General features: G+C 37.6%; 1 protein-coding gene across 1 annotated transcript in view; it reads right to left on the bottom strand.

Moving 5' to 3' along the window:
• The window catches only part of USH2A (usherin), a 407004-nt gene that overhangs the window by 121228 nt on the left and 273035 nt on the right, over positions 1-12741 (bottom strand). The window contains exons 41-42 of the mRNA XM_064509686.1: positions 4077-4411; positions 724-846 (exon numbers count right to left, since the gene is read on the bottom strand). Of these exons, the coding sequence (XP_064365756.1) occupies positions 724-846; positions 4077-4411 (458 nt within the window). The remainder of the gene's footprint in view (positions 1-723; positions 847-4076; positions 4412-12741) is intronic.

Raw genomic sequence — 12741 nt, forward strand, 5'->3', positions numbered from 1 at the left:
AAGCCCATACAACACCGTCAGGAGCAGAGGTCATATTCTGCTGGTACGAATCAGGCTCCAGAGGGATTCCTTAACTTTGAGATGGGGAAACTAAGGCAGATCAAGAGCAAATGCCTTGCTCTGTATCACACAGTAGGTCCATAAATACTGAGAGACAGAACTCACCGCTCCACTTCCCCACTCGCAACACTCTGCATTTAACTGTGATGAAGCTAGCCCAAAGCTGCCTTACATCACATCTGCTGAGAGTGTATTAAATACTGTGACTGGTTATGGAGATATTAAAACAATCGTTAATTTGCACTTCAAAAACAAGTAAAAGAACAATGCTCACATGAAGTTTCAAATGTACTCCAACTAGGACTTCTCAAACATTCATTCTGCCTATGGCCTGACTTTGCCAATGCACCAATCTAGAGCAGGTGTACACATACCTGTAAATGGTTTAACTGCATGAGCTTATCAATGATAAAATTTCACAAGATCTTTATTTTCATTTGGGTTTTATAGCAATAAATGAAAACAAAATATATGAAAGATTCAAGAATGACAGAATAATAAATCCCTGCATATTAGAATTGCTAATAGCATAGATGATGACAGAAAATATTTCATTACATAATTAGTATGTTCACAACATAAAGACACAAGAAATACTTTGAACTATTAAACATACACTATACAAAATGCCAGCATTTGTTTTTATAGTTTTTGTAATCTCACCTGCTAAGACCCTTATCTTCATAAAACCACTGAGTTCCTGAGTAAATATTGTGCCACAGATTTAAATCTTCAGGGGGATTTGATGCAAGTGGTTGCTGGATTTTACGTCTCAGGAGCTCATATCTAACACAAAAGACAAGCAGAACACCAGGATTATCTCAACTAATGTTATTACACAAAAAAATCTTTTTTTTTTTTAAAGCCACACATTATTTTGTTTTTACAGCTGCAAAGTTTTTGAGATAAACATTCTTTCTAATGTTTCCTGATTTAAAACACTCAATTACTTAAAAAGACTACTTTGAAAATGGAAAATGAAGCACTTTTATTTGAAAGAATGAGTGTTATTAATGAATTACAAATTTTAAACTTGTGAAAATGCTATGAAGCTTAAGTCCAAATAGCCTAGTAACAGTGTCTTATGTACACTTGAGTGATGTCATCTGACATGCACAGACTGTTCCAGCATAGGAAATGACAAGGTCTCTCTAGCAAATGTACTGAAATATATAGCAGTTCTATTACTATTTTACTGGTAGTAGCACATTAAGAGTGTATTTATATTTAATGTATGTTTGTAAATAATTACAGTGTTAATTACAAGTGACAGACAGTCATGGAATGACTTAGCCCATCCATCTGTAGAGCTTAGCGAGGCATCTTTGTATTTGGGTAGACATTCATGATGTGAGCTTGAAAGACCAAATTATTTCATCCTGGTTTTATCTGGTATCTGAAGTTGTATTCCTGTCCCTGCTCCAAACAGTAGGTCAGCTAAAGCCCATCTTTCACCAAGTGAGCCATGAGACTCTCCAATTCAGATAGATAGCATGTCTTCCCTCCATTCTGCATTACTCACTCTTTGTCATCTTTTATGCAAAAACCTCATGGAATTTAACAAAGATTAAAACTCTTCATGTCTATACAAATTAAAGGGGATAACACTGTATTTTGCATTCCCTAATCATTCTAAGGCTTAAATAGAAAACTATATTCTAAAGGAAACAAAATTATACAGAGTTGTTTAAAACCTGCCAAGATTATTATTCTTTATTAAATTCCACAGGACTTTTCAATAGGACTTTTGTTTCAGTTTGATGGCAGTGTTTTCTTTCGTAAGGCACCAGATATTTGTTTAGCAGTTACAGAATCACTTGGAATTGCTTTGACTAGTGAGTTACAGTTTTACTCAAACTACAGTTACAGCAGTGTTTCCACTGATACCCAGCAAGTTAGGGCCATATGTGTATTTAGTCACTTAAATATACAACTTGATTCCCTGAAATTCTGAGCTGTGTATCCCACCCCAGTTGGAAAGATGTTATCTTTTAAAATCCCATCAAAAGTATGTGGCCACTCAGGCAGATCTTAAGGACTCTCACTTCAAGCTCTTATTTCTGAAAATATTTCCTTCTGTGTTTAAGCATTCTGTAGAATGCTTAGCCTTGATGATGTTCGCCATCTCATGTTAATGATTTTTCTGACCATTGGGTTCATGTGTAATTCAACTTTTATCTTTTTTCTGTTAAAATCACCTCCAATGTGATGAGGAAATGTTGTACAATATCATTCCAGATTTGAGACTCTGAATTAAGTAGGTATTTAATAGGTACTGCATATAGCGATTCTGCACTGCTTCTCAAGCGAAGTCTACTGAGCCGAGAATTCTCATGCTCCATGGAAACTTGGATGTACAAGTGTGACTTCCAGCCAACTTGCCCCCTTAATTTTAGACAATAAACCTCAATGTGTGTAAACAAGCATTACACCACTGACCTTAGTGATGCTAAACCAAATTACTGTAGCACTTGGGAGTAAAACTTCAGATATTGAATAATGAAAACTAATTAAACCACAATTTCATCAATTCAGATGTTCAGATATTCAGATGACTCCATACCCCAAGAACAACTCTCACATCAGCGGTTCATTAGTGTCAACAGAACCCGAAGACAGAACATTACAGCTTTATTAGGAATAATCCTGGCATATTCTGTCCAATATAATTCATAGACAAGTCATGAAAAGCATCAAAATCTTTTTGAACACTGAATGGTGATGGACTGTAAATCACCCCCACTGGCAGCTGCTGCTGCTACTCTGCTTGCTGCAGACTTCTTGCTCCATCATGCTGTACAGAGCAGCTGCTTCAGTGGTTGTTCTTGTTGAGGGCAGCATGGCACACCATGAAGGAAATGAAGTTTGCAGATGTAGGTCGTGCTGAATTACTTCAATAATCTATGGTAAAATGGTCATGTTGTTAACCTCAGAAAAACAGAGACTGCTTTTCAAAAACTTCAAATTTTACTGTACAGTAATCATCATCTCATTCAGTTGTAGTGTGCCCTAATTAAGCCTGAAGAAAGAGTCAAGCTACTGTGGTGTAATAATATATGCAACTGAAACAGCATTATATGATAATTATTGAACCCATCAATGCATCTAGAAGAGCACTACTAACCAGAACATATGGAGTACAGAGATATATTTCCATGCACAATGTTTCACAATACTTTAAAACCCTGGAATGAAAGATTTCAGTCTGATTTTTTTTTATTGTGTGTATAAATATATACTTGTCTTTATGAAATTTTTTTCACTCAAACACATATATATATATACTCTGTAAACATAAATTCAAATCAGGACCCCACACCATCATTCCAGACAAACGTCAGAAAACATGCCTTTCTCCAGTTCCTGTGGAAAAATCCAGGCTGCTTTACCCAGCACATCCTTGCTTTTCTACTTTTTAGCTCTGCCCGCAAACTTGTAGCATTTTAACTTCCACTTTTCTCACACGCTCATTCATTTACAATTCATTAATCAGTTAAGTTCTAAAGCTTATTTTGTGTCATCACACTACCAAATGGGCAATTTCTCTTCATCTGGAATAACGACACAGAGTACCGGATGTGCTGAATACTCGTGTTCACAGAGATCTCACACTTCGTCATTTTGTTGGTGCAATGTATTGCCTGAACTCATCACAAAAAAGTGGCTGGTGCTGTAGCCCACAGCAGTTATGGCTTTGTTAAGATCCTGTGTTTGCTCCTTCTAGCTCTTCAGACAGTGCTGCTCTGAAACACTTAAGATTCTTGACTCTGTTCTAAAGAGTAAATTCCATAGCACAGATGCCACACTTGCACAAAATAAGTGCAAAAAGATTCAAATCTTCCTCTAGAGATAACCACTTTAGGTGAATCCACTCATGACTCCTGAATCCTAAAGAGGAACTTCTATAGGTGAGGAGAAATAAGAGATCACATCATAAAGTTTGCATCCCATAGATTTTTCTGAGTCAGATTTAGGTAAGAAGAAAGCTGTCATCTCAGTTGCAACAGAAAGCTTACCTCAGATGAGGGCCATTAGGTCTTAGGGGTGGTTGCCAGGAAATGGCAATGAAGGACTCACTGATTGGAGTCACAGACAACGGACTAATACTCTGGGGAACTGTTGCCTGCGTAGTCACATTGGTAGGTAAACTCTCCGTGCAGCCTCCTAGAAAGCCACCACCTCCAGAACAAGCTATTACAGTGACTGAGTAGTTTGTATAGGGTAGAAGATTAGTCACCAAATGACTTAATGTTGATGAAGTATTCCCAGTAATGATAATTCTTGGATCAGGCATGCGAATCTCATAGTTCAGGATTTCTCCATTCTGTATGAGAGGAGGTTTCCAAGAGACCTGAAAGGGGAGAGGAGGAGACAAAAATACAGAATTCTTACAATCAGAATGCAGAAATACAGAAATAATATGCCTTAAATGGACACAACGGTGATATCCAGATGCACTTTTCCTTCTTTGTAAAGACAGACTTTGTGAGCGACCTTGCTCAGGTAACTGAGATTCGATTTTTAAAGGTACATCAGTAAGAAAATCAATCTCCTTCAATGTAGTGAAAGTTAGATAACTGAGCAGCAGTTGTGCCATTGAAAATCTACTGTTTGGCTTCAGCAGTAAAGTGGGAATGCTCCACTTCTCCACTCTAAACTCTGTGATGTGTTCAGATGCATTAGCAAAATATACTAACTTTCATAGGTGTCCACACTCTTTACATGAAAAAGTATGTTATTTTTTCCCTTTATCTTTCCATTATAAATTATAATGGCAAGTATCAGACTAACAGACACAATTTTCTGCTTTTAGAATGCCACAATGATGCTGAAAAAACTTTATAACAGAAAAATTGGAAATTACATACAGAATTTATGGTATAGTTTTATATACACTGGTACAATTGCTGCAGTTTTGATTTGATTTATCCATTTGCAAAACAAAAACCAAAAAAAAGCCAAGAAAAAGAAGGCTGACTCATTGTCAGTCATTTTTAGGATATTGTCAAACTAATTTTTCTGGCTTTTTTAATGTACGTTATTCTATTTATTCATTCTTAGCAAATCCAGTGAGGAATCACACCCAAATCATTGTTCCCTAAAGTGCAAGTATGTTCTCAATCCTTTTTTTAAGGCTTTTTTACCACTGCATCACAAAAGAGGGAACTTCAGACTGACACAAAGAGGAAATGGAACTGTATTAAGAATGTCAAAGTTTCATGAAGCTGGTAACTGCATCTGTTAATCCTCCTTCCTCTAGAACTCCTGGCATGGGAAGTACAGTAGCTTAGCTTTGCTCATCGCTGCGCCTGCTTTCCTTGCTATTGACCCACTCATATATAACAGTTGTTGCCTCTTTTCCACCCAGGCACGGCATGACTAAGGACTGAATCCAAGACTGCAAAGAACACAGAAGCAGAGAACATCTAGCTGAAGATGTCTGCAGAATAAAATAAAGATAACAATGAAGTGTTAAACAGTGATACTAAGATACATTAAGTTGAACTTTTTGCTTAATTCTCTCAAGTCTCCAAAGCGAGTGTCTTTAGGAAGGTATATGAACAGTTGCATATGGCCTTGGAAACACAGAAGCTTGATTTATAAAATGATTTTTGAAGGACCTTTGGGGATTAGGAAATGTTATATCTTAGGTATAGAAGAACCTCTTCGGTCTGCAGACTCATAAGAAACCTGGCAGCAAAATACTGGAGAAAGCTGAAGGATTTTGATAACAGAATCTGGAATACTATTAAACAGAGAATTAAAAACAGGGTGATCTTGAGTAAAGACAGCACAAACAAGATTACTGGTGCCCACATAGGAAGGGCTTAGCTCTGGCTAATTATCAAATGCTGCATTCAGATTTCTGTTACTTCTGGCCCCAACTCATGATCAAGCAAATAAAGAAAATATAATTAATAAAGCAACGCAAAATCTCACAGAAGGCAGGAACCAATTCTGCATCTGTCACACACATTGAGCAAAACTTTCATTTTCAAGTAGTTTGTACAATCTCATCCTAGGTTTAAGAAGCATATAAGGATGGATGATTAAAGCAGACAATAGAAAACTTTGTTTTTAAATGCAGGTGGAATGCATTCAGGCTACTGACTTTCAGATACTATTTTCAGAACCAGTGCTTTTTGTTGCTTCCATACTGCACGCGCTGATGGGAGGCTCTCCCCTTACACAGGGGAATGTACATGGCTCACTTTTCTTTTCAGGGACATACCTTTGAAGTTGCTGGAAGAAGCACAGAAGACTTCAGGGACCCCTGGTCTGACACACTACAGCAAAACACACATTTCTTCAAACATGATTATATTGTTCTTTTTTGAGGTGCAGCACCTGCCCCACAGTTCAACCTCAATGAAGTGTGAGTAAACACAATGTACTCTAAGTCTTTCTTTGATATATTAATACAATAAATCTGTCATTACTCATCAGTGAAAAAAAACCCTCCTATTTGTTGCTTAATGCAGGGGGGCTTCTAATAAAGGGGCTAATGTTCTATATATATTTATAGCTCAATAAATGAACTATATGTATATGCCAAATGCTTTGGAACATTGCTGGTAGTATACTTTTAAAATAGAAAATTGTCTAAAGATGTTCACCTTACACCAAATTTTGTTTTATTTCCTGGAATGGAGGAGGAGTTATTTTTGAATTACATTACATAACTTTTATGTCTAGCAGCACAAAATTACTTAATAGAACTTGCACAACACTTGCTATATACTGTAGCTCCTTACAGACAGGAACAGATTAATTACATATGCAGAAGAACAGACACTGCTCCAAAATTGTTTTGCATTAGTCAACAACATACTTCATACTTCACCTCACACTGTACATAACATACATGCTCTATGGGGTTTATACTGGGAAATTTCTCTCTCTCTTTTTTTCTTTTCTTTTCTTTTTTATTTTTTAAAGAATAATGAAAACCAGGCTGAACAAAAAGACTATTCAGTCATCAGCATGATAACACAGAAATGCAACTCATTTCTTGCTAAGGCATGGATATCTCATACCAAGATAGCATGATTTGGTTAATATTTTTAAAACTAGATGGAATATAAAGGATATTCTCAGCACTGGTCATGTGACCTGCTTTGAATCACAAATGTCACCTGGGAATGACAGAACACGCAGTCACTGACAAGCCTCCCTCTGATAGGGAAGGAAGGCTGTAGCCTCTACACTTCAGCGACAGGTCAAGGGCAAGGGACTGCCCGACCAGTACTGTGTAAATGAAGATGGTGGAGCCAGCCTGGTTAACACACACATCGTGCTACTGGACCTCTTCTCCACTTTATTCTGCCAGGATTTGAGGTCAGAGCTTGGCAATGCATGAAAGCAGAAAAGCTCAGTAGACAGGCTGTGCTGGAAGCAGTAACAGTTTGTTCATTGATTTGAAGCTCAGCATTGAGACCATGAAAGAGGATGCCCATGAGGAAGACAGAATAAGGTAACTACTGGGAGAGATTAACTGATTCAATGTAATGACTCTGGAAGCTGTCATTTAAAGATCAAAGCACCTTATTTTCTTCACCACAAAATTTAAAGAGACAGAAATTAGCCATTTTCCCCTCATTAAACAGTTATAACCTTGGAAATCTTTTCTTTTTGACAGCAGTTGGAACCCTGCAAATTCTGAGCTCTGTTAAGAGAGGCATTGGCACACGGTTCACCGTTTTACTACTTCAGGCCTGGCTTCAACAGCTTGCTTTTAAATCAGCATGTTTGGCTTCACTTTATCCTCATTTCTCCTAGCTACTGCTTGTAACATCTACAAACAGGATAAACACACTACTGAGAGCTTTTCACTGTTGGTTTCAAAGCACGTTGTAAGTCTCAAATTGCAAGTATTATTATTCAGTTTTATAGATGGATAGACTAAATCCCAGACTAAATCACATATCAGAAAGAACCAAAACTGAAAACAAAGACCTGCTACTCTAATTCTGCAGTCTAGCCACTGGGCTATAGTCCTCTGCCAAAAAAAATAAATAAAAAAAGAAAAGAAAAGGAAAGAAAAAAAAAGTAGTTGGAAGATGAATTTCCTCATGAGTTCTTATCTGTCTTAACAGAAATTATACTGGGATTCAATCAGGAGCCAACATCACACCAGAAAAGCAAATCCTGACAGAGGTCAATGATAAATATTCTTATTCATTCTGCACATGAATTATATCCAGCTTCACCACACACTATCCACAGAACTGTTGGATCAAGTTTGCAGTAACAAACAGCTACTACAAAAACTTCAAGAAGCGCTTGGGTTGAGTAGTGGAAAAACAGAAAGAAATTTTTTTATGATCCTAAATACCCTCCATAGTAAAGTTTTTAAGCTATATTAAATGCAAGGTGATATGCTGATGAAACCCTGATTAGTTCACCCCACTGTATGACCTGCACCAAATGAGCAAGCTGTGCAAGAAATTACAATCCTAAAATGTAGAAAACCTCAGGTGGGCAAGTTAGGGTTGTTCCTATAGGTGCTGGAGTATCCTAACTCGTTCAAGCAGCAGTTAAGTGGCAAATAAACCAAGGTCTCACTGACCTTAGCAGCATTACAAGGCAATCTTCATGCAAGGATTGATTGCTCCTAAACAACTTCCCCAATGCCCCAGCCATGCCTGCATAAAAGCTGGAACAAATACAGTGGTGAATAAAGTCCATATTTTTTTTTCTCCCCATCATGAAGCTGCTAGGTGGCCTTATCGGATCTCGCTTTAACACACAAGGCCTAGATATCAGGGTGGTTTGTATTCGCACAATGTTCTTCTCAGGCTGCTATGATCTGATGCATTTTGGGAAAGAAATAGCACAAGACAGCAGGTTTTAACCAGGGAGAGAAGAAGGGTCATAATAGCCACAGTTTTTACCACAGAGTGATCTGCAGAGGTAAAACACTAAAGAATCACCTCTCCATGAATCACTGATTTAAGTGAGCATGGAATTATTATAATGTCATTCAGTAATATCGTATCAGTCAGAAGTAACTTCACAGAGTAGTAAACATTAATGTGTGAGACAAAACCCAGCTCCAGAACATGTGCCTATAATTGTAATTCCAATGTGCCAATAATTATAATTGTAATAGAGAAAATACCTCCCTTCTCACTGATGATAGTCAAACTGCAACTGCGGGTATTTCATAATTGGTTTAAAAGTATGAATGGTATCCATGCCATACAACTGAAATCTTTCCCTCAGATCTTTTAGTTGCAGCCAGTTTACAGAATAACAGGTAGTTAGCAGTCCACTGTCCAACTTCTGTGCTGATGAGGAACAGAAGTTAACAATTAAAATTTAGCTTTGTTTATTTTTGTTTGCTCAGCTGCACATGCAATTTAGTAGTCAAATTTGAGAAAGAGCCACTAGAGCAGTTTGTCACCCTACAGCAATAAATGATAGATCTTCTGCAAAGACAGAATGCAGGCGGCAACCCTTGAATATCTATCCTGCAGACAGCAAGCGTAAGACATGTTCAGTCTGTAGAGTAGAATATCATCTTTGTCTCCTGCAGCTTCTTCTAATACAAATAAAAGTATGGCAGGCAAACGGTAAATTAAGAGATTGCCATCTCTGAGGGAAAAAGCAAACAAGAATGAAACAATGAATTAAAAAGCCTAGAACCCTTCCTCAGTCAGAGAAATCAGGAGGAAACAGTTAGGAAAAAGAAATTAGCCATGCAAAATTAATGATATCATATGAAATCCATATGCAAAAAAAAAAAAAAAAGAAATTATGAGAATGACGGTTGGATGCTACAGAATCACCACTGCAAAAGGAAGAAACACTTTTAACAGACAGTATAGCTAACAGATATATTAAGGGAAAAGTCAATGAAATCACAATAAGTTTTTATTTTTCCCATTTTGCATCTAATCAAAGCACAGGGAATTTCTTTAACTGATGTTACCATGAAAAGATAGCCTGACAACAAGGACTATGTTCCAATAAGGTATTGCCCAATCGGGGTGAAATCATTGTCTTATCACCTATCTGAGCACCACACAGGAAAATATTCCTTTCCCCTTGTCAGAACAGTAAGTACAGCTCACGCCAACTATCTTGGGAAAAAAGTTATGCAAAGAATGACAGGAAATGTCTGCAACTTATTCTCTATCAGCAGTTCAGTTGCTGGCACTGACTGGCAAGGGAGAACAATAAAGGCAAACGTGCACCCCCCAAACTCGCTCAGCGCCACAGAAGCCACTATCAGCAAGTCTCCAGTTAAGCCAATAATGAAGATTACAGCTGTCTTCCCCAGGCCAAAGCCCTCAGCGGAGAACAGCAGAACTGAAAGGGAAGTCTTCCTATCTAAAGCTTAAATGGCCAAAGTTAGCCAATTTACATACTAGCTCAGCACACTCAGTTACATAATGCTTTTCCTGCACAAAGAACTCCTTTAAATAACTATTCACTGTGTAAACCAGCCTCTTTCTCAAGCTATTCAACCCAGCTACTTTCCCAAATGTCATATCAGTGTGAAATGTGAGATTGAAGCCGCACAGCAATTGCAAACCTCACAAGAAAAGGAAACAATTTCTTTTATACTTCCGTACATTGGGGTATAGCAAATCTTGTGTAACAGGAATAATGTTCATGGCATTGGCATATACTAAATAAACGGCTTTTGCAGTTGCTGAATACCTCCACTTCACTTTGGCATTTAATCAGCCACAAAAGCAGTTTATTGCGCAGTATACTCTGCTACCATGAACATTATCAATTCAGCAAATATTAAAAAATATCATGCAGGTGTCACAGAAATGGTACTTTAAAAATTATCAACAGCTTTACACTTTCTGTTGCACAAAAAATAGCAAGCTAAATGTTACTGAGAGATATCATTCCATTCTGATTAAAATTAAAATGTAAAAGGAGCACATATACATCAGAAACATTTATGCCAAGACAGTGATCTGCTGTGCTATTGTCCTCCTTGCAGAGCGAAAGCTTTGGTCTATGAAAATAAGCTGTAAACTCAAGTGAGTACTGTACTGGAGCGCTTTGAATTCTTCACGTCCCCAAATCATTTACATCGATTCTATGACTAAATAAAGGAATGGAAATATGTTTCTCTTTTATTGTAAATTCTCTGTGTTTTCAGTATAAGTAAATATTTGTGCTCATGGTTTAGGGATTGGTTGCACTGACAACTGAAAGCCTCTATTGATTTGCAACCCTGGCTTGGTAAAGGAGCCTCTCACTAATCTTTCCCACAGTGCCCTTCCAATACTTTCAGCTCTAACCTGGAAGGACAGCTCTCTCTAGGGCAAGAGGTAATTAAAATCTCATGCTGGCTCACTCCTGAAAAGATTGCTTATTTTCCATTCTCTATCTAAGTTACCACTACAGATACTGAATATGACTAGAGTGTTGCACAGCACGAGCAGCTTCCACAAATTTGATTTGTGCACTACGTAAATACTATATCCATTGAAAGTGTGGTAGGCTTGATCTACCCAAGAGGGAAAGAATGCCTTGCTGGAACTCTATACGGAGCTTAAAGGCACCAGCATAAAGCATCCCAGATCAGATTCATTCTATTTCCACACAGAAAAACTCTCCAATTATTACGGGACAATCCCTGCACAAAACTTCAGAGTTGTTCTGGCTGTGAAGCTAACATAGTTCTGAGAAGAAGGCACACAGGTGGTTTGCAGATCCCCCCCTACTTATGAAGGAGCAGGGCAAAACAGGCTTGAAAGCAGATGCTACTTTGTTGTTCTTGTGTTTCCCTACCGCAGGACAGTCACAGAGACCACAACCCAGCTTCAATGCCACAGCAGTGCCTATTGGGTGGTTTCAGAGTCTTACTACTCTGATGTGAACTTGCCATAAAATTTAAGAGAAGGAAGCTACTCCACCACTAGTAAGCTAATCTAACTGGCAGACTTGTAAGAAAGCCAGTGAGTAAGATGAAATCCCAGTCACTTCCTCTAATGTTCCCATCTGCAAATAAGCAGAAAGCGAGTAATCCCCTAGATGCAGCAGGCCTCATCCATAACCTCTTCAACTATATAGCACAACAAGCTCTACTGCACCTATAAGTTTGTTTTAATTCTTTGAAGACACTGTGTAAAAAAAAAAAAAAGAAAGAAAGAAAGAAAAAAAAGCAACAAAAAGCTAATTGTTTCCTGTTCTTGGCAAGCAAAGTAATGCTTAAGATTTTGAAGAACTCTTAGAACCTTAGAGATCAGAAGTAGGATACTGTTTCAGCTATGGAATATCCTACACGTAGGAACTGTGCAAAGTAATCTCATCAGATATTTATGGCATTTGGGGCAGGGGGAGGCCTACATCCCAGATATTACGATAACTATCAAATTAAGCAGAACTAAGTAAAATAAAATACTAGATAAACTAGAAGAATTTATGTCAGTACTAGCAAAGGATACCAATACTCAGTACACTGAGAGAGGGAATTTTTACTACAGGACATTCAGATGAGAGTATATTTGGAAATGCACACACACAAGCCACTTTTCTCAATTAAATGCTGCCACCTATAACTACTTCTAAAATTTTAATCTAAATATTTAAAACCAAGAAAAAAGAACAGAAAAACTGAGCAATGGTAATAAATACATCCCAATTTCAGCATCTTCAACAAAAATTAGTCTTAACAGACCAAATTGACATGTGTCTCCATCCAGGTGG

This window comes from Dromaius novaehollandiae, chromosome 3 (genome assembly GCF_036370855.1).
Source record: "Dromaius novaehollandiae isolate bDroNov1 chromosome 3, bDroNov1.hap1, whole genome shotgun sequence".
Lineage (NCBI taxonomy): Eukaryota > Metazoa > Chordata > Aves > Casuariiformes > Dromaiidae > Dromaius > Dromaius novaehollandiae.